This window comes from Echiichthys vipera (assembly GCF_963691815.1).
Source record: "Echiichthys vipera genome assembly, chromosome: 15".
NCBI classification, from domain to species: domain Eukaryota; kingdom Metazoa; phylum Chordata; class Actinopteri; order Perciformes; family Trachinidae; genus Echiichthys; species Echiichthys vipera.
Window position 1 is genome coordinate 24,391,586 of NC_139840.1, and position 23,808 is coordinate 24,415,393.

The 23,808-nt window shown below is 40.9% G+C and overlaps 1 protein-coding gene across 1 annotated transcript in view; it reads right to left on the reverse strand.

Annotated features, from left to right (window-relative positions):
• Positions 1-23,808, reverse strand: part of ctnnd2b (catenin (cadherin-associated protein), delta 2b) — a 174,380-nt gene that overhangs the window by 39,771 nt on the left and 110,801 nt on the right. The window contains exons 10-14 of the mRNA XM_083928526.1: positions 23,596-23,727; positions 21,219-21,462; positions 18,520-18,576; positions 6,537-6,669; positions 2,189-2,402 (exon numbers count right to left, since the gene is read on the reverse strand). Coding sequence (XP_083784652.1) covers positions 2,189-2,402; positions 6,537-6,669; positions 18,520-18,576; positions 21,219-21,462; positions 23,596-23,727 — 780 coding nt within the window. The remainder of the gene's footprint in view (positions 1-2,188; positions 2,403-6,536; positions 6,670-18,519; positions 18,577-21,218; positions 21,463-23,595; positions 23,728-23,808) is intronic.

Consider the following 23,808-nt stretch of genomic DNA (forward strand, 5'->3'; position numbering starts at 1 on the left):
TAAGGAACACACTACTTCCTGAATTGACATAAGGTTTGCGTTCCTGTTCCAATCAGTTTGAAAGGAGAAGGCACAGAAGTGGCAAAAAAACACTTCATTTTGATGCTTTATTGAACGGAGAAATGAGGGGATCAAGGACTCTGGGGAGGCCTGAAGGACAGAAAACTTCATTAGAGTGAGATCACCTCTAATGATATGTGGCTCTGCACTGAAACCCAATGTATTAGATTATAAAAGAACTCTCACTCAGTAAACCACACAAGCTGAACCTTTGCCTTCATGTTTGCATTTCTATGGTCACGATTCCCACACCTCTCTCTGGAGCTTTTTGACAAACATTTTTGGTCGTTCAGATTGTCTGGTTGTTGTCAATATTCAAGCGTGGATGTTTAAAAAGACTGACACCTACAAATGGTCAGCACTAACTGGCCCAGAAGTGAACAGACTTGGTCCAGCTTGGTCCGATCAGTCCTGATGCCAAATCATTGGCCTTACAATCACACTGTTCCCACCTGAAGTCAGTACATTACACAGTGCATAGTAAAGTGGCTTCCCTTATTTCTTTATCAACCTAAAACACAAGTGTTTTAGAAAGTAGAAATAACCACAATTGTGCTTTCTGACATGTCTTGAAATATCCTGCTCCTGACAGGACTACAGCAGAGATGTTTTCATGAGCTGGCTGCCTGCAAGAGAAATCCATTTTTCTCATTTGGCTCCGGGATTGGAATAAACTCCCCGAGGGTTCTGGATGTAGATCAGTTTGAAAATGGAGTAGTATTCCTCTTTTAGCTCTGTCGTCTCTCCATCCCCCTCCAGAGGTAAAGGTCTTTTTACAGTGGCCGGCCGTGTGAATGCCAATAAGAAAGCGGTTACCATAATGCATAAAGTAAAAGCTGTAAAAGAAAATAATAAAAAAAACAGTGGTAGAGGCAATGCTGGTAATTCTTTAAGCCTTTTGGTGGGAAGTTTACAACCAAGGCCTGAGTGGGTTTAGAGCAGGGCGGCCCAACCCTGCTCCGGGAGAGCCACTGTCCTGCATGTTTTAAGTTTCTCTCTGCTCTAACACACCTGATTCTAATGATTTGCTCGTTAACAAGCAGCTGAAGCTCATCACAGGTTTGAAAATCGTTAGACTCAAGTGTGTTAGAGCAGGGAGAACCCTAAAACATGCAGGACAGTGGCCCCCCAGGAGCAGGATTTGGCAGCCCTGGTTTAGAGCCTCAAACTCATCAATCCTGAATACACTTTTTCCAACGTGTTTCTGTGTTTACTGACAGAGAATACAAACCTGCAGTGGATACGGTTGCCTTTTTACACAGTTTGACAAGTCAACAGTACTTGATGAGTGCTGGGAAGCAGGTAGGTGGTTAACAGTTCCCTCTTTTGAGTGTGTGTTTGTGTGTGTGTAACTGGGAGGGTTGAGTACAGTGTACAGTGTGTTTTATATGTTGCAGAGCCGGAAATTCAGTGAATGTTCCTCATCTGGGTGAGTGTGGTGTCTCTAATTTCTCTGCTTATCATCAAACTATACAGTTTTTGCCAGAAAAAAAGAAGAAAGAAGGAGAAAGCTCCAAAAAAATCATCAGTTTATAGACCTTTCTACACAGCCAGGAATGAATTTCTGGTGGGGGGGGGGTTAATACTAAATCTTAAGTTTTTTATCATATATTCTTAAGGCTGAAAAGCAGTCAGATTAAACCTGTACCTAGGTGTAGGGGTGTCATGTTTGAACTGATAGGTAGTTTAGGTTGTGTATTAGCAATATGCTAAACGAGCACATGTTCAGAAACTAAAAGATGTTATCTTTCAAATGAAGCCTCATACATGATTTATGAAAAGTGTTTTTGGGCTAACGCTGGCCCCACTGTGTGGGCAGGGAGGTGGGTTATGACAGGCTAAATATGTTGAATTTGAAAATACTGGAATCTGCCTAACTGGAAGAAACTTCTGAAATCTGAAAAGGTGATATCAAGGTCTGACTGAGGTTTGGAAAAAGGTGTTTCAGTGTATATGAAAATCTTTAGTAAGTGATCCCAAAGCAAACACATACTCTTTATTCTCTGATGTGTTTTTTTTGTGGACAAAGAGCAGAAATTATGGAAAGAATTAAGGGGAAATACTGTGATCTCAATCCCTGCTGTACATTCAGTCACATCAGAGTATTTGTGAGTTATTTTTTATTTACCTGTGAGCAGTTCTCGGATCTCCACATCTGTGGTCTTCCGGAGCAGTCGCACCAGAGCTGGTATGCCTCCGCAGTTCTTCAGGGCGATCTTGTTGTCGTCGTTGGCTTTGCCGTACACCAGGTTCCTCAGGGCTCCGCAGGCGCTGCGGTGCACATCGGTCATCCGGTGGTCCAACAAATCCACCAGCAGCTGGATGCCACCCTGCCGCCGGATCTGGAGACAAGGGAGGGAGGATGGAATCAGGGGGGGGCAGCAGTGGGAAATTCACAAAGATCATAGTGTAAGGAGAGTGTTTCCTTGCGTTAAATGCCAATTTCCCATAAGATATAAAAATAAATAACAGTGTCTAAATAGAAAGAAATAAGGGCATGTCCATGTCAACTAGAGAAAATAATTCCTCACTTTTGATGCTGTAGTTGGAGAAAATGTTATGTTATCATGTAAACATTCATTTCTACGTGGTGCAGTGGCTACTGTGGCACTGATGCAAGATTTATTTAAATGTCAGCCAATGCACTTTCTGTCCCATCACCCTCTAAGTGTCTGCAGCCCTCCCTGCTCTCCTCCGTCTAGACAAAGAGAAAATGTAGGGCAGACTGCCGGCTTTCTGAAATAATAAGAGGCATTTTAGTTTAGGGGAATGCACAGAGGCAAAGCAGTTGCGTACATGACGCATGTATTTTGTGCTCCAGATAAAGGTGCATCAGAATGAAGCCCATTACAGCTGATTCACTTCGAATGACAACATCACATCGGAAACTGACTATTTAGAAACTACATGTTTGATCCTCAGGTAACACTGAATTGACTGTGACTTTAATGGCTGCACCTCAATTGACTTTAAGGCAACAAATGAACTGGCTTGTCTTAGCAAGGGCTGCATTACTATTTAACATTGATACGTCGATTCATTAGTTATTATTGTTTTAGACTGATCAAAGTATTATTTATCTGTAAAATGTCAGAAAATGCTTATCGCGAGGTCTAATAGTTTAATGGATTATCTTGCAATTGTTCATTTTCCCAGGAAAACATGCAGAAAAACAAACAACATATTGACTTAATGATATGAGGTAAAAACAGGTTTTATCCTCAGGTAATTTTCTTTTAGTCTTGTCTTGCCTTAGTGACACAGAGGCAGGAATGTAACAACTAACAGCATAAATCAAGCACACAATAAAACGTCTTTATAGTGCATACGGTGCGAGGAGACTGAACAAGCAGTAGGCCGTATGCATATCCCTCAGCATCCCGCCCATTATTTCACCATTCAGACGTCTCTCTCAAGGGCAAAACACTGTCTGTCCTGTGGGTTGTAGTTTTGGCAGCCTTGCTCTAAATACTACCATACTTCATTCTTCAACACAATTTCAACATCAGTCATCTTTCTCATCTGTCTTTCTCTCTCCCTCTATCTTTAATGCCTGTTGGCTGATTGCTGTTTGGAGAACTTTGTTTGCCCTCAAATCCATCGTCTCCATGGGGATTAATGAAGTGGAATTGAGCTGAATTGAGTTGACATTGAAGAGACGGACGGAACAGTCTTCTCGGAGACACTGAGTGATAACAGCTCTAAAGGACAGAAGGACGGAGTGCAGGAATGGGGCTGTGCTCAGAGTTGGGTTAAGTGTGCATAATGAGAAGTTAATGCTATCTCATATGGAGTTAGGGTGGAGCTCAGACAGCTGCACAATTTTGCATTCAAGTGGTGTCGAATGAATCCAAAGAATGAGTTCCTAACTGGGAAAATTCACGTAAATGTGAAAAGTTACATACACGACAAACCAAGTTAATGAGATATTACGCAGAAACATGGTAGATGAGAATAATGATATGAAACTTTACATTAATTCATGCATTGAATATCCATTTTTGCTCAGAAGTAATTTGTAATATGGCTTTTTGTTACAATATTATAAGGATTTTGTCTGTTAGTAGCATGTGAATGTTTCGCAATTGTCCAGGTCATCGTTATCCTCAAAGCAAATTCAGTCAAAAGCAACTGGACTTGGTTATTTGTCTAAGGCGTTTCACCTCTCATCCAAGCCTCTCATCCAAGATACGTACATGAACTGATGAAGCCTCTTGGATGAGAGGTGAAACGTCTTCCTAGACAAATAACCAAGTCCAGTTGCTTTTGACTGAAATTGCCCTGAAATTGTTAGTTAATGTACAAGTAACGTAACAGATTAGTTAAAAATGTATTTATTAGCATTAAAGCTGAAGTAGGTAAAAAGAAAGAAAACAAACCCCAAAAACAGAATTTGAAGTACAGGGAGATCTCTGTCCTTCATCTCTCTCCTCTCTCTGTCCTGAGCCAATAGGAATGCTCTATCTTTCTGAAATGACCTGTGCCTACCTCATGGGTTTATTTTGTAAAGCCTGAAAACAGTGCCAAGAGGAGGAAGTCTAGTTTTCTCCCAGAACACTAGAATAACAATATGATAACGGCAAAAATAAGCGGCCCACCCTAGCACTGACCCTGACAAGTCTTCCCTGATATGCTAGACTCAGCCAACCCCTTCATCCTTAAATAATTTCCCCTTGAGGATGAATAAAGTATAATTGATTGATTGATTGATTGATTGATCCTGATGCTACACAAAACAGAAAGTGATCCTGTTGCTTTATGTAGATGAAGCTCTAAGAATTGAACGAAACGATAAAAAAAACACTTCTTTGTAGTGTCCATGTCACGACATAAAGCTCATGAACACATCGCAGTCGGCAGAACGACTTCCCAACTTGGGAAATGGGAACGTCCAAGTAGCATGTGAAGGCATCAAGTGTAGTGTGCAATGTGACGGAAGTGCCACTCCTTACAATGGCAAGATCACAGCAGGATAACAATAAAGCAAGTTGTAGTTTATTTAAAACCAGGGCTGGTCATTCACAATGTGTCTAGCTATCTATGTGTTTCTCGGCCAACACGGACAAAGATGTTTCAGTTCATGCAGAGAGAAAGGTCTGCAAAATACTGAACTGGAATGAAATTGGAAGGTTTTTTTAATTAATGTGTATATTTTCGGCATTAATGTTGTATGAATTATCTTCTATACATTGCTGGATTTACTGTATACTGTAGCCAGATAAATAATGAGAAAGACGAGAATCGTGTGCTTGCACCCACAAACCTCTGTCATTATGTAATTGCAACTGTCTCGCGGACCCGTCTGCAAAACAAAAGAGCACTGTGGAAATTTTATTTCTAATATTATTTCTCCATTAGTCTGTTGCATGACCATCAAAAAGATTTTAAAGCTAGCACACACACACACACACACACACACACACACACACACACACACACACACACACACACACACACACACACACACACACACACACACACACACACACACACACACACACACACACACACACACACACACACACACACACACACACACACACACACACTCACTCTTTGTCAGAAACCCTCTTGTCCCCTGGAATCTACCCTGAGCCACTTGAAGCCCTGAAAAATCCCACTTGAAAAGAAACCTCAACATTAGCCAACCTGTCCAGAGACAATGTTCAGCTGAACTTTCAAAACTCAAAACACTGCAGTTCCACCTGCAGTCCTATCTGCATACAAAAGGAAAATGTGGGAAAGTGTGTTTTTGTGTTTGTTTTGATCGAACTCTTTACTGGACGTCACCACCTTTGAATACAGGGTTTATGCAGGAATCCTGAAGTGAATTAATACCTTTTAAGACCTTTTTTAAGACCTTATCGCCCCTTCACGGTATAACCGGTTGCACAACTGAACGGTCGTGGCCCTGCTGTATCAGGGCAACATCACAGAGATAGACAATGTGGCACAAGAGAATGAATTGCGTGACTAACCCAGTGGTTTATTAATATTAATGTTATCATGGTCTTCAAGCTTGCATTTTCCCGTTAGCTAGGTAGTTTAACATCCGCGCGTAAAGGGACCTCTGTGCAGCGTTATCAAGCAGCAGTCAGTCGCTGGGTCCGTGAGCGCCGAGCACACTAACAGCTATCTTTTTCAGATGACATCAAATATAGCAGCATGCCATAAATAAACTGCACCATGCAATGATAATTCATGCAAACTTTAGCGTCCAAACGCTTTGGACGAATTGAAGCTACAAAATTAAATACCTCACAAAAAGGGGTTTAAGACTTTTGAAGGGCCTCAATTATTGCTCTTTTTATTCATCAACTTTTAATACTTTTTAAGACTCTGCAGAAACCCTGGATTAACAGCCAAGAAATGCATGCCTGTGTGTGTCCGTAGGTCTACGAAAGGGTGAATTAGGACCAATCCTCTTTCACTTAGCCCTCTCTCTTGCTGTGGTTTCTCCTCAATAGCTTCTATACCTCAGATTTGATTTTGTTGTCTCCAAAGCAGAGGTGCTGAAGGTAGGCAGCAGCGTTGGACTGGACTGATGGGAACTGATGCTGCAACATCTGGATCACCTCTGGCAGCTCTGGATCCCTCCAGCCAAACTCCCTACAGAGAAACACAGACATACAGCATGTTATGATGTGTGCAGAGACAGATTTGTATGCATATGTTGTGTGCATGTTAGTGTGTGGAAGTGAACCCGCTGCTAACAGCTTGTCTCCCCAGACCCACTGTTAGCCTGATTTAAAAAGGTCACCACAGAAAAAGAAATCAACAGAAAGAAAGAAAGAAAGAAAGAAAGAAAGAAAGAAAGAAAGAAAGAAAGAAAGAAAGACACATGGAATACACAGATTTGTTCATTGATTTTCTGTCAAAATTAAACTCTGTATTTCCTGTTTGCCAGGAGATATTCATAAAAATATGTGTTCATCTTTTCATTACAGATTTTTTTCATAATTTTCAATATGCCTTCCCTCGTCTCCTATTGGCTATTGTTATCAGGTGAGGACACACCCATGTTGTCTTGTTTGTTTAAAGCCCTGACGAACACTTGAAACATGTTGTTTTTTTTATTGATTGAGCCACTATTATAAATGCTTTTTAATTATTTCCTTCCCTGTTTGTCATTTTGGAGTTCCTGGTTTCTTACTTAAGGATTATAGTTTTTTTTAAAATATAAAACATCAACGTTTATTTAATAATTCGGTTTCTAAAGGCCTTTAACAAACCCCATTTCCCATAAACTCCATAAACCAATCACACTGGTCCTGGGTTGTACTAAGCCTGATAGCAGAGACAGCGAAAGAGGAGAATAAAGCCAGGCTTCATCCCAGCACGCCATGACTTCTGGTCTCTATAACAGCATATTAATGGTGTTTTAATGATATGCTCAACAGTTACGTGCTGTATGGTGTAATGCTTAGGGTTGGGTGCCGTACTTGGTACTTTTAAGGGTACCGACTCATGTTCAATTTTGTTCCCTGAAAGGCTCTTTCCTCTCCACTGCATGTTTGATACATACACACATGGAAACAGAGTGACACTGCGTCAGGGATTCGAAACTCCACGCAGGCAACGCTCACTGCGATGTGATACTGTATAATATATCACAGAGCTGAAAGTGGTGTCCTTGCCCTGGAGGCAGACTGACAGGCTGGAAGTGAAGGAACTTGTTTGGGAGGGGTTTTATTTTGTGTAAAATTGTCCTATGTAGGATAGGTTTGGACTTCCTCTTACAACTGAAATCCCATTTTTGTCACAGAGAGAAAGTACCGATTACAGGTTCAAATTAAAACGGTCCCAAAACCTAGTAGTGCTTATTATTTAGTATTTTATGTCTATGTGGCTTCTGCGCCTGGTGCTAAACATACAGGAGACCATTTGAATGCTTTGTCATAGGAAGGCGTTAAACAACAGCAGCATCCTTGATACAATGTAAGAGCTTCCTCCTGCTGTGATGAATCATTTCTTTTAACAGCCACAGCTGCTTTGGTTTTAGCATGTAGGCAGGGGCTACCCGTGCTTTTGCCTAAAGGCATGCTTCAGGCATAGGCTCACACACAGAGACACACACACACACACACACACACACACACACACACACACACACACACACACACACACACACACACACACACACACACACACACACACACACACACACAGATAGAAACGAAGGCTTACTAACCCTATACAGTGTGTGAGAAAGAAGAAGTACAGATGATTAACGTGAGAAAGATGTGATGTGAGGGAATGAAGTCACGGTGAGGGATCAGAGAGAGGGATGCAGGGAGGAGAGGGAGGTGGGGCTTATCGATGTAGATTATCTGTTGCCAGCAGCAATGAAATATTGTTTCCTTGACAGCGATGGTTTCCAGGGATGAACTAGACCCCCCCCCCCCCACCCCCCCGTATCCCGCGTCGTTAACAGTGTCGTCTCTAAAGCCAAAGAAAGAAGGAGATGATACTTCCTGGATATTGATTTGGCTATAGATCTGTCTTATTATATGCTCTGCTACTTTTGATACATTCTCCACATTTGTTTTCTGCTTTAAAAATCCGCGCTTCTACACATTTTGATTTGAGTTTTTCTGGCGGTTGCGTGAAGTTCAGGCTGCATATAGAAGCTGTGTTTGCTCTGCCCGTACTGTATGTAGAACCCATTTCACTTTGATGTATCTTATTCTTGATGCAGCAACAGCCCTACATCCCTGTGGAGATAATTTCAGTTCAGTCTAATCTAACATAAACACATGCGCACACAAACAATCTCAGGATCGCACAGATGCAAACGCACGCACACACCACTGAGTGCCTTAGGACAACTCAGTATGCTGCTTCAAGCACACACAGACATACACAAAGACACACACATACACACACACGCACACACACGCACACACACACAGATGCGCGCGCAGACGCACACACGCACGCACACATTGACTTGCATACACACCCAGCCATCAAAGGCAGTGCACAAGAGCCAGGATTAGAAAGCTTTTGTCTCTGAGTTTCGTAATTGGCCAATGGGATAAACCCAGTGTTTGAAAAAATGGGGAAATTGAAGAGAGGAAGAAGACAGAATTATTTCAAAGGTTATTCTCTCTCTCTTTGAAACCCTCCCTCTCTCTTCAACAGTTTTCTGTTACTTCTTTATAACTCCTTCTTTCTTTTCCCATCCTTCTGCAGGCAAATTCACACACAAACACACAGTGACAACATTAACATACATAACATTGTTATGCTATACAGTAGCACACGGCTCAGTAAATATGATCAGAGATGACATAATCTTGTTAAGGTTTAGGGTTAATTGACTGATAAGACATCTAACGCTACGACTGAGCGAGCTGTTGTTGTTTTTTTACGCTGTTATCGACACTAACACTGTATGTTAACAATGCCTGTAGACACTGTGCTTTTTTAACAACCAGTAGACCAAATAGCTTGAGTTATCAGACAGATTCAACTGCAAATGTAATCATTTGATGGGTTAAACCGATCAACTAGGTCCAAAACACGTGTACCTGTATGAAGCTTAAAGATGCCAGTAGGGACAGAGTAGTGAGAGTGCAAAGAAAGATACAGTATTTGACAGCTGCAGTCATGGATGCAGATCACATATAAAATATACTCATTCGATATTATCACGATATGTGGCAGCTAATTCGATATTTGTCGCAATTTTACAAGTTTTGCCATTCAGTATTAGGATTTATTGAACATTTTGTTTACTTTTTTAACATTTAAACATGGGAAAAAGTTGAATCACACACTTCTTGAGACTTTAACTTTGGAAAATACCTAATATGATACATGAAAAAAGCTTGATTTTGTGTCCGCGATGTCCTCAACTCAGTCATTGACAAGAATCATAATTTAGTAGTATTTTCTTTTTAAATCATAAGGGACTAATGAAAGGTGTGTTATTTATTTATTTATTTAAACATAGATGACAGTATATTTGGGTGCACTATAGTTGTAGTGTCGGCTGATTGGACCACAGTATAGCAAAGGAAATTGATTCAGCCATAAAAAAAACGTTTAAAAAAGAACTGCGCTATTTAAGAGAACCCTTTTGACCACTCTAAAAAATATACAGCTTATGAATACAGTCCATTGTTACACGGTGTTTTTGCCTCTGAACAAATTATGCTTTTAATCAGTGCCTGTGAATCGTGGTTAATGTCACTAATAGTACAACATTTAGACTCATACAGTTTGCAGAGTGAATCCACAGCTGCAGAGTCAGCAGTCAGCCGAGGCCTTTACAGATGCGAGGGCTTGGAAGCAGTTACAAAGGAACCGTTTCTTCTTACAGTGTTCACTTTTCTGAACTTGTAATAATTTCCTTGACACTGTAAAATATAGAAATAAAAGCTTTTGATAAATGACTATACAGTAGAGTGGAAGTTCTGTCATTTTACAACTCCACGGAACACGTTTCTGAAAACACTTGATTCATATTTGACTCAGAGCAGTTATTGACACTGGGTAAGAAACTCTCGGCTCTGAGTGGTTGTTTGTTTTCCTCCAGGCGTGGTGGAAACTAGCGGATGTCATTAAGAGCACACAGAGAGGGCTCTGGGAGCAGACAAGAGCAGAAGATGGAGGTAGAGATAACTTTTCACAGGTCGGATATAGTGAAAGTTTTAGGAAATCCCCCCCAATAAACCCACTTAATTTCATAAAAAAGGTTACTGACTTCAGTTCAACTAGCTGACCATGCCACGGCGCAGTAAAAACAGACATACTGTATCTTGTACTGTACACTGTAATTGTTACAGTCTTAGCCACAAGAAGACACATTCAAGAAGCTTTCATATGAATCAATAAACACTAAACTGTTCCTCCAGACTTCTTCTTGAAAGTAAAATCTACTGAAATGGTGAAAAGAAGTTTCAAAAGGGATGTTACTGGTACATCAGTGGCCAAAGACAGACAACAAAAGTAGACGGTTAGAGTTCTAAAAAGATGATGGTTTGGGTTAAAATAAGTCTGTTACGTAATTATAGTTAGGTACTTAAGTTAAAAACCTTACATATGTTAAGTACATTGTGTTAATATGTCATCTGTGATTTGGTTTAACATGGAACATGAACAGCATCCTCCTGGGTGAAAGTCCTGTGTTTTGTTTACCCATCCTTCACCCCCAGAACTTCTCCCCACGCGAGCTTTGATTAGAAGCATTTCTTGTGATACGTCAAAGAAAAAAGTAATCTGAAACATAATTCAGATAGCAGTTTGGTTGCATTGGAGTGTACATTTTGAGGAGACAGGACTGCACATGTATACACAAATAGTGTTACTGTACAGCATGCATATAACAGAGTGGACAGTTAACATTGAATCAATGAAGCGACGCAGACTAATTAATGCCAGCCTGCAAGCACAGAATATCTGACACGCACGCCCACACACACTCAAAAGAAACATGCTTCAGAACACCAGGAAAAGAAAGAAATCCACAATGCACACACATTCTGAGATGCAGGAATGAGTGAATAAGTGGAAAACAAACACAAACGTGCAAAAAAGGGAGAACGAGCATGTTCACGCACACACACACACACACACACACACACACACACACACACACACACACACACACACACACACACGCACATGCACAATAACAGATCCAGGACCAAGAATAGTAGAGGCTCTGGAGGGAAAGTGGCACATCACTGCGGATCAAATTCAACCTGAGGCCCCGGGCTGGGATGCTCTGCGGGCACACGCACACACACACAGAAAACAAATCTACACATTCAACATAGATTTGATGCACTCTAATACATACAGGTGACATGTTGTGAAATGTATTGCTGAAAGAAAATTTAAGAGCAGACTACTCTAAAAGAATTTACCTACGGTCACAGTGACTCTAAATGAAATGACGAGACTGTGTATATGTCTTCTCTCCTGTGTGCGTTCTGCTCCAGAAAACTGTACTATAATGGTTCATTCATTCACTAACTCTGGCCTGGAGCTGTACTACTTTTCACTCAGCATCTCTCTCCCTTTCGCTGTGTGTGTGTGTGTGTGTGTGTGTGTGTGTGTGTGTGTGTGTGTGTGTGTGTGTGTGTGTGTTCCAGACAGAAGGGAACTCAGGAGGATAGTATATGGTGCTCCCAGTCCCAAACACTGTGCGACAACATCACAGCAGGGTGAGCAAATACCACTGAGCCATCTGTGAACTTCAGGCAAAAGTGCTCATTCGGGCAACGCTTGCACTGTTTTAGTGTTGGATAAAAGAAAACAATATGCAACCTATTTGTATAGCACTGCTGTTCTGGAAAAACAGATAAATACTACCTAACCTGAAAATTCACTTCATGAGCCCTGAGTGAATTAAAACGTAGGCGGTTTTAAGGTAATTACAAAAGACATTTAGCCAGAAAACAGAGTTGAGGTATATTTACACTCCACCACCTCCCTTAAAGTGAAATTCCTGTGTAAAATCATCCCAGGGTCATTTTCGGTAAATACACTCATCAAATAAGCCGTGGAGAATTATTTTTCAGTGTAACAACAATTAACGGAGAAATCCTGGACAGTCGCTAACAGTCGAATATGGCTAACACTGATTAGCTCGGGGCAGCACGGTGAACGCATTCAAACATCTTTTTTAACCACTAATAATGCTCAAGATAACACCGAACCTCTGCAGCAGCATGAGGAGGAGAGTCCTTACACGTAAACGAAACAGAGCATCAGCTGCCCTCTCCCAAAGCGTTTCCAATGACGGCTTCTTAGATTCAGTCGTGTTGCGCGTGTGAAACGTGTGCAAGCAAAATTATTCTAACGTTCAATCTTTTCCTAAAACTTATTGTCTAAAACGAACTATACAGCGCACGTTGAAAAATGACGCAGTGGAATACAAATAGTCATATCTGCAAAGAATATGGTAAGATCCATTTATTAAATACAATTTAACTTGTTATATGAAACTAGCAGGATAAGGCCAATCACATGACCTTACAAAGTTCTTAAAGGAGCTCTAACTCATCATTGTGTCTTATACAGTAAAGTAAATTGGCCATTGTTATATGTGCGCAGGCTAGGCCGTTGGTATGTGCTGACTTATAAGGCTATTCTTGAGATGATTCCATCTTATTTATCTGCCCTTCTTATCTTAACTAACAGGGCCTACAGTCTCCGCTCTCACGACTTTTGTCATTTCGCTGTTCCTAAGGTGAGAACAGAAATGGGGAAGAAAGCTTTTAGATTTTCTGCTCCAAGTACATGGAACATTTTGCAGTCAGAGCTTTAACTCCAAAGTCTGGTATCTCTGAATGTATTCAAGTCCAAGATAAACGCAATTTCACCCAGGCTTCGGGAGTACAAATGTTTTATTTGAGTGCAAATGTTTAAATGAATCTTGTAAATTCTTTTAACTAAATTTTTGAAAATTCAATTGTTATTGTATTCTAATTGTTTGTTTCTTTTTTTTTGTCTTTGATTAATGTGTCCTTGTGTTGAAACGTCATGTGCTGTCATTCTCGGCCAGGTCTCCCTTGCAAAAGAGATCTTGGATCTCAATGGGACAAACCTGGTTAAATAAAAGTTATATTACCTGGCCCCAGTTACAGATAATTTTGACCTGAACCAATTTGCAGATCCAATTTGATCCTTTACTTTCTATTTCCTTCCACTTTGTGGGGACCATAGCCAGCCTGTTGAATAACTGTGACCTTGTCCCTTTACCCTTTTGTCCTGCAGATGTCTCCGATCTTAACAAGTTGGAATTAAGAGAGAATACTGTAAACGGGAATGGGAGACTTTGAAAAGGAGAGAACTGAATTAATTTTATATACCTACATATTCCCTCTCAGTGTGCATATTCATGTGTGTATCTGTGGGTGACTGCAATTCCCCCAAGAGTGCCAAACGTACTGACAAACTGTCAATCCACTCTTTGTTCCCAACCAGCCAGGTGGGCTATCTCACACACACACTTGTCTAGGTGGGCAAGTGTGTGTGTGTTTCTGTGTGAAAAAAACGTCACCCGCAGCCAAAACATTTACACCACAATACGAGATGCGGGCAAACCAAGAATTAAACCCTGGTAAATAAATGATGTATTCAGAAAGCAGGGTGAGATGCTGAAATGTGTGGGCTGCAGGCAGATAATGATCACCGCTGTATCAGGCTGAAAGGATTTCCTGTGAGTCAGGGATTTTGGGGAATAGAGCGATTTGAAACCGGAGAATGAACTATGCAATTTGCGTCGGGTGTATTTGTGTGTGTGTGTGTGTGTTGCCACCACAGAGGGCTGTCAGGAGGGGGGAAATGGAGATGCGTCTGATGACTCATTCCCCAATAGACAGACGGGAAAAAAGACAGGTAGAGTAAACCTGCACGGCAAACTGACAGGAGAAGAAGAAAGGAGGCAGGAATAAAGGAAGTTAAAAATAATAAATGTGTGCTGACTCACTGCATTCACTTTTCAGCGGGATATCTAACAACTTCAGGTGGCTGATTAACAACGAAACACAACTTGAATAGAAGAGACCCAGTGTTGTATTGGTTGGTGTCACAAAACAAACTCGACAGAAAATGCAATTGTCCGCATGATCTCACTCACTCACTCACTCACTCACTCACTCACTCTCTCTCCCTCTACCTCTCTCAATCACTCCCTCTCTCTCTCCCTCTCTCTCTCCCTCTACCTCCTCCTCTCTCACTTCCACTCACTCACTCACTCACTCTGTCCCTCTCCCTCTCTCCCTCTCTCTCTCTCTCCCTCCCTCTCTCTCCCTCTTTCTCCCTCTGTAATTAAGATGCGATCACCTTCTACACAGGTATTTTCTGATGCACCGCTGTGGTTTAATGATATACAGCATGAGGTGGTATACAGCCTAATGGAGCCGTTAAGTGCACAAACTATAATCCAACACCATATGAAGCAAGAAGACGCAGCTCCTCATGTAAAAATCAAAAGATAGGAAAAAAAAAACAACTACATTTTTAGGGTAAATTCAGTGTTTCTAGTGAGAAGTTGTTATATTATGGAAAAACAGCAGTTGTGCTTCTATTTAAGGAAATATAAGTGGGCAGTGTGTCGTTTTATGTGTCAAAATGAGGGATGTTGAGGATTAGAAGTGAAAATAGACAAAAAAAAGACAGTGAATACTTATTCAGACAGTTAAGCATTTTAAGCTCAATGGCCTACTATCAGATATAATAAATTCACCCAACTCCATGATTTGTGAATAGCTTAACCAGCCATGTTTGGAAGCACTGGTCTGAGCCACATCAGAGTTAATAGCATAATAAAATGGTCAAAGCTTGAACTACATAAACAATAGTCTCCACAAGTCATACAATAGAAATGATGATTTCCTTCTTTTCATTCATTCATTCGTTCATCTTCAGGCGTGAGGCGGGGTACACCCTGGACAGGCAGCAGTCTATCGCAGGGCACATAGAGACGAACATAGACAGACAACCACTAACATCTACGGGCAATTTTAGAGTCATCAATTAACCTAACATGTGCATGTTTTTGGATGGTGGGAAGAAACCGGAGAACCCAGAGAAAACCCACGCAGTCACAGGGAGGACATGCAAACTCCACAAAGAAGGGCCCAGGCCGGGATGCGAACTTGGAACCTTCTTGCTGTGAGGCGACAGTACTAACCACTACACCACCGTGTAGCCCTGATTTCGTCCTTGAAATCTATAAACATTTTTGTAACCCATACACTACGTCAGGTCACGTTACTTATGACAGCAAGTAAGTTAAGAAGCTTCACATCAACTTCTACAGTGAATGAAGTACAGTCAGCTAGAAAAAGCCAGGGAGCAGGATTACACAAAATAATTTTTTCAGGTACGGCAGGCATTGTATGTTCATATCAGAGCAGGTTTAGAGCACTATAGCAGCTACGGACTATTGCACTAACTACTGTTTAGTCAATGATCTTAAGGGAGAAGTTTAATCATTGCTAGCTGGCTACTGAAGGTTTCTAATAAATTATGTTGTTTTGCATTTTGCATTTCCAAAGAATCCTTCTGTTTTCTATCTTTTGTAGACTTTTCATGACAAGGCTGCCCCAAGGTTAGCTAGTGTTACAGAACAAAAAGGTCTGCAAAAGCGAATCATTTCCTTTTCACAGTAGACACTTGATTGCACCAGGCAGGCACCAGTGAAATGCTGTTGAAGTGCTGTGCATTCATAGATTGGCAGTGAGGGTTAGATAGATCACTGCTGCAGTGTGTCGTCAAATGGAAACGTTAAGACCACGTATTTCAATTTGACATGTTCACAGAGGAATATACAAGCTGAACTACAAACTCAGCACAAATAAAACCAGTAATATTTTAACCCACCTTGGCCTCAATGTGGGAAGGAGGTTAGAGTGTGAAAAGGATAAGGAGAAAGAAAGAAAAGAAAAAGTGTGTTTGTGTGTGTATGTGTATGTGTATGTGTGTGTGTATGTGTGTGTGTGTGTGTATGTGTGTGTGTGTGTGTGTGTGTGCGTGTGTGCGTGTGTTTGAGGACGTGATGGCATGGCTGACTTACTGGCCCAATGAGGCTGGAAGAGATGAACGAAAGGTTAGGAGATGTCAGGCAGAGCTTAGAAACACACACACACATGCAAACGCGCACACACACACACACACACACACACACACACACCATCACAACCCCGTGACTGAATATGGATCACAGATTCCTAGGTGTGCTTAAGAGCATGAAATTAAACGAGGCACTTTTAAGATGGGGTCGTATCCTGTCTAGCACAATTCCTTCTTCGTTAGTGGGAATGTTTCCATAAGTTATTGGCAGCCTGCAGGAGGAAAAGCGTTGGAGTACATAAGAGGCTGTCTCCACAGTAACATGCCTTGATTTGCCAGATTGTGCCAGTGTGTGGCTTGACAAATCAGCTAAATGATGTTTGTTTGAAGCTTTAATAGGATAAAGGTACCATTAGGGAGCCAGCTGCAGCCACACTTCTTCAGTTAACATCTATTTACTGTGCTGATGTAGCATTGTAGTAAATTATTTACAAATGACTGAAATTTGAAAAGCTTAGCTAATGTTGTGTTTCTGCCACTATGTGTGTAGCTAATACTTGTTATATCTCTGCCAGTATTGTTAGCTTGTGTTATGTATCTGCCAGTATTTTAAGCTAATGTTGTGTTTCTGTCAGTATTTATTTCTACCCGCTATTGTGTTCCTCTCAGTATTATTAGCTAACGTTTGTTACGTTATGTTTCTGTCAGTATTATTAGCTAATGTTGTGTTCCTCTCAGTATTATTAGCTAACGTTTGTTACATTGTGTTTCTGTAAGTATTATTAGCTAACATTTGTTACATTGTGTTTCTGTCAGTATTATTGGCTAACATTTGTTACATTGTGTTTCTGTCAGTATTATTAGCTAATGTTCTTTTTCTCTCAGTATTGTTAGCTAATGTTTGTTACATTGTGTTTCTGTCAGTATTATTAGCTAATGTTCTTTTTCTCTCAGTATTGTTAGCTAACGTTTGTTACATTGTGTTCCTCTCAGTATTATTAGCTAACGTTTGTTACATTGTGTTTCTCTCAGTATTGTTAGCACATTTTATGTCTCTGCAAGTGTTATAAGTTAATGTTATGTTTCTGCAAATTGTAAGCTAAAATGCTTTTTGACAATATTCTTTGCTAATGTAAATACTGTAGATATTGGGTTTTTGTATGGAATATTGATTAACGATTTATGGACTAAATGCAAGCACACATACACTTCAATTAGACAAGAAGCAGCCACAAAACAACTGCGACAAACTATGAAAATACGTATATTCTTGTTTTGGCGGAGATGAGAAGATCAATATCACTAACTCAAAAATCTAAATCCGGTGCCAAAATGAACACTGTGCAAGCCACATAAATACAACCTCCACAAAGCACGTTCACAAATCAACAGGACGGACGGACAATGGAAACAAATGAATGACTGAATAAATCAACAGATAGATAAATGGATGGAGGGATGGATAGCCAAAGGAGAGAATTAGGAATGTTAATATTCTAAATAACAGAAGCGCTGATAAGCCATATTGCTACAAATTTCAAATAAGCAATCAGTAATCAGTAACTTACAGTACATTTGTTGTTAAACTCAACACTGACTCAAAAAATGTTTTGTCAGATTACAACTTCTTTCTTAGTGTTTTCAGGTCACATAAGATGCCATTCTGATGCTAATGACATATTTAAATACAAAGTGTTTTTGACAGCCAGTACTCTGTCTCCAATTTAGAATCCGTATAACGCTAAAATCAAAGTGATCCCTGTTTAATAAATCACTAAATGGGTGACAATACAAATGGGAAATGTCATGTGGCCATTAACATCTGCGTTTGATATCGGTGTCATATAGAGAAGATGGAAAGATTCAGTGAATGAGACAAAGGTAAGATAGATAGACAGAATGTATATAAATAAATAGTTGGATTACTTTGTCATTCTTTGCTCGGCTTGATTTTGATTCCACACAAGGAATTCAGGGTCGTACCTATCGAGGGGGGACAGGCAGAGAGAAAGAAGAGAGAGGTATTTGTTGGCTGTCTGGGAACAAATTATTCAATAACCGTCATTATATTAGTAGATAGAAATCAATATAAAGCTACTAGACTCGTCTTTGTCTCTCAACATTTGGTTATCAGGCAATGGTGGAGAAGGTGGTCAGGGTGAAGGACATGCACTTAGAGCGGGTGGTGGGGGAGATGGTGGATATGTTGGGTAAAGAGAGGGTCATAGGATACTTTTAGACATTCAGGTCTAAATTGCAGAGCCAGTACTTTCAGACAGCTAGCACAAACTGCTGATTTACTTTATGGTATACCGGGTATGCCTGTGAGTTTACGAGGTCACTTTCCGTGCAGACAGACATCACTTCAACATCCTTATTAAACCATGAGGATTTTAAAATAATAACATATCAAGTTATTGCAACATACAAGGCTGGCCTGTTTGTCAATCTAGTTCTTGAACATAGATAACCAAATCCTTCATGTGTGATTCATTCTAATTTTCTTTGATGTGATTAAAAATTATTAGCTTTAACGCAGAAAAGCAGTACTTGTACCAGGCAAAGCGAAATGGTGAGTAAATGAGGAGCTAAGCTGCTAGGCCTGTTATGTGTAGGTCAAATTTAAACAATTAAAAAATGTCTACATATATATTTTAAGCAGCTACTTTGTATTTTACTGAAGGTGTGCCAAAAGAAGGATAAATGGTTGCACATCTGATACTGTTTGAATAAAAAACTGAAGCTACAGTTCACCTTTCATACAATATTTTGCTAGTTTCCGATACTGCACACATTCATAGATTACACATAGATTATGCCCATGTAAGACATAATCTAATGTAAATAACTATAGTGTTAGCACTTAAAAACCTACATTGACCAATGGCCAATTTCTGAAAATATTCTGTGTGTGATTAAAGGACAAGGCTGGCGAGTGCATACTTTTCTTGTTATCAACAAATCCCATGAGGAAACCAAAACCAACAATGAAGTGATCTTACCAGTATTTCCTGTGTAACCAAAACCTGATAGCTATAGCTTATTCCTCTGTGCAACATACTGTACCTCTGGGTTTTGCAGTTTATCTCAAGTCCACATACAATGTGCTGGTGCTATACACTAGAGCACCAAATGTGGATTAATCTGCAGATGAAAGTAGTTCCCCACAAATCCACTACTGCCTCATTTAAAATAGATCTTTAGTAGAAACAAATGGTCTTGAGGCTGAGTGCACAGACACGGTGGCAAAGCCGAAAAGTATTGATGGATGGACCAATACATTGTTAGTTTTGGTCTCTTTACGGGATTTGTTTCCATAAATATTAAATTTTTGCCTTTTCAAACAATTCCTCTTTGAGCTGCAAGAACACCAACAGTGCAGTGAGCTTGTAAACAGTAAAACGTGACGAGTGCAGGATCAGAATGTTCCTGTGTAATTATAATCTTGGGCGACCCTCCCTTTAACGCAATGTGGACAACAAGCTACTCCAATAGCACTGACTGTGCATGTTGTGAAGCTAAAGCAAAATGCCATGCATCAAAAGTTAGTCCTTTGAATGTAGCAGTGCAGATGTGTGGATGCTGGAGGCTGCACAACGATGATGCCGGAGCTCAAGATTGAACAAACAGACAGTGTGAGTGCAATGTGCACAGAGAAAAAAACACTTGGACGATGGGTGGAGGAAAGAACCATGGCAACAACAAAAGTCACCTATCCTAATGACACAGAAAGATGTTCTCTGTTCAGTATAAAGTGAAATATTACTTTTTAAGCAAAAAAATCTCTTGCTTATACCTGAGCTGACATGTCACAAAGAGAGACACTCCAACTTTAATTAGGACTGCTTCTATCTGTGACAGTATGTCTGTGCAGTTATTGCCAGAAAGAAGAGGCTAAGAAAGAAAAATCCAAGACACAATTAGAATAGTATTTCAAACTTGATTGTAAGTAGGACAAAAGAATGATAAAACAGCTATTAAGCTGTCTGTGTCTCTCTTACTCTTCTCTTGTCTGTCTGTCACTCTCTCTCTCTGTCTCCCTCATTCTCACACACCCCCTCTCGTACACAGAGCTCTCTTGGTCTAGAAGCAGACTTCATGCACTTTCCGCATTAACTGTGTCTCCCTACTTTACAGGATGTGACTGATTGTCACTGACAGAGAGGCAATCCACTCCTAACACAGTGATAGCAAACTTTTAAATTGGACCAAGAGGTGTGCACACGCATTTATACGGCAGTGTGAACAAGCCCAAACACCAGGCAAACCAGAGAGGACAGTGAAAGATGTGGCGTGATGTGTGCCTCATACTAAAGCCCAGATTCAACCAGCCTTTTCCTGAACTGGACCGTCAAATCCTGACAGTCATTTACCTGTTGAGGTGCTACAAACTGTTTTGTGTCACCATGGTACACTTTGAAACACTCTTTTGAAGATTGCAATCAAACTCTTTTTCACTGTTTTTGTAACATTTCCAGGTTATTTATATTTTATTGCATAATTATGTATAACTTGGTGAATCTGGCCCTCAGTGAGTTCAGTGAAAGTGGAAAAGGGAGCGGAAAAAAGGGCTTCATCAACAAGCCAGAGCTGATTTGACATAAACATGTCTTGTTTTTCCTCACCTTGGGTCCTTCTGGATGCTGTCCACTGATGGAGAGCGGCCCAGTGTGGCCTCAGGGGGGAGGGTGGGGCCAGACTTGCTGTAAGGCGACTCGGTGGACGGGCAGAACTGCAGAGTGCGGTACGGGTTGGCGTAGTCAGCCGTCCCGCCTCCTGTGGCGAAGCTGCCTCTCTGAAAGGTGCCGGTGGCATTCTGGCTGCCCGATCGCTGCAAGGGGATTGGGTCGACACCGGGAGAAGGCGGGGCTAAAGTAGGAAGAGGAGCGTAGGGACAGAGCAGATAGTTGAGGACCTCTTGGTACAATTGGTTCACCACTGGGTTTGATGTAGCAGAGGAGGGCAGGGGGAGCGGAGGGGGAAGAAGAAATTGAAACCAAACACGAGTACCAACACAAGGAAACGATGAGAAAAAAAGCAACAACACGAGCACCAATGGAACAAAACAGCATAGAAAAGAAGAAAATAGCAGAGAGGGAGGAAGGAAAAAATAAAAATAATAAAACACTCTTCCGTGAAGAAATACGGCAAAATGCAGTGAAAACTTACAACTCAACAGGTGGGGTAACTTCAGGAGAAAAGGTGAACTTACCAAGTGATTATTTCAATAGAAACATATTTAATAAACAGACGTGTAAAAAAGATAAAACATAAAGAAAAACGAACAGATCTCACATAAAAAATGCAACATTCATAAAGCACAGCTGCATTACCCTGACCCTCCACTCTCTCTGTTCAACTATTTCTATAAAGCTCTTATAATTCTCATTTATATCCTGCTTTAGTGGTGCCAAGTAAATACAACATATCTACAATTACCAAAAATCTAATTGGCACACAGTGAGGGTTCGGGGCCTCAGAGCAGTTGCCCACTTGGCCCAGTTGGTAGTCCAGCCTCGGTGTAAAGACAACATCAGCCCTGTCAACCTCCTTTTGTCTCAAACAGGGAGAGGAATTGTCTTCTAATTCAACTTATAAATAATTTGAGTATGATGGGCAATACACTAGTTCGTTCTGAGGGAGGTGAGCTGGGTCAGTCTGTGTGTGTGTGTGTGTGTGTGGGTGTGTGTACTACATCACTGCAGGGACCTTGACAGAGCCTGAGGAAATTCACCTGTGATGTTACGTCGGGTGTGAAGTGTTGTCTGCTTGTTTCCAACTGTTCATTATCTTTGAAATATTTGAATCGACCTTGAAACATAGTCAGGCTTCAACAGCAACTTTGTGTTGCAGGGGAAAAATGAAAGAAAAAGAAAAGCAGATCTGAGTCAAAAAGAGCTGCTGTCGTGACTCACATTCACTGACACGAAGCTGGAGATGCTGATGGGAGTTATTTCGCTGCATCGAGGGGATGTGTCAGTGTCAGCGGGGAGCCAGCATCACCTCAATTTAATTAATAAGCTGAATCTCTCTTTTTTGGAACAAATATTGTGTTCAATACTTCGCTCTGTGTACTTCTCTTTACGGCCACATTCATCGCTCAGGCGACCAAACCGGCAGCACGCTGTTGACAACATTTTAGGACACGCTTGATTTGCTTTGATTTCAAAGCACCCAAGCTAACGCCCATGGGATTAATTGAGATTAATTTTCAGCCTTGAAACTAATTAGTTAACAGACTGTGACTGAGAGACAAATTGCCATTGAGACCCCAATTGGATTTGCCTACCTGATCTGGTAAATAGCGCTACAGGATCAGATGGGATGGGGAAAATCTCTTCTGCACGGCAGCCTTTAATATAACACCATTACACTGGACCAGACCGTGTCTTTGACTGTTTTACTGTACGCTGCATATTATTTCTTTGATCCAACCCTTAGTCAGTGCACCGCGTGATGTCCCTTCTAATCGCTTTTTTTTAATTTTAGAAGGTTCAGTGGGTGATTTGCAGCACACTGCAGCTATTTATAATTTTGGACTATTTGAAGCACATTTCTATTTCACAACCTCCAAGTGTTGGTAAAGGCTCCTTTCTGAGTGACGGACAGCGAGCTGTAACATTGATAGGTGTCCCCTCTTGGTACTCTGCGCAGCATGAACAAGTCGAGCTACTAATAAATATGTCCTGTAGCTCTCAAGAGCTCTCACTCGACACTGCACATCTTTTTGCAGGGGTATTGCTGAGGACCCAAGTCGATAAGATGAACATTTGTCGAGAAAATCGTAGGACAAACAGACGGACAGAGAATTACACGAGTCATTTACTAATTAATTATAGATCAGTTAGAAGCCACTGCTTAATACCGTCCACTCACTCTATCCCACACCTCCTTTCTACTCTCTTTGTCCTCTGGGATACAGTTTTGTAGAAAATCCTTTAGACCTTTTATAACTAACCTGTGTCTTTATTTCCGTGCCTTCTTATCCCCATCTGAGCTTACCTTGTCCTCTAAGGTTGGGTTTAGTGTAGACTCTGTCTTCATAGATTGGGTCGATGTGGTGTTCGGGCGACTGCAGAGGTCGGAGTTCAGATCCCAGGTGACTGTGCTGGCTGCTGTAAGAACCTCTAGAGCCTGGAAAAATGAAATATAGAGGTTAAATATACTGACAAATGGGCAGGTGGGTGGGTCGATGAATAGATCGCCGTATGGACG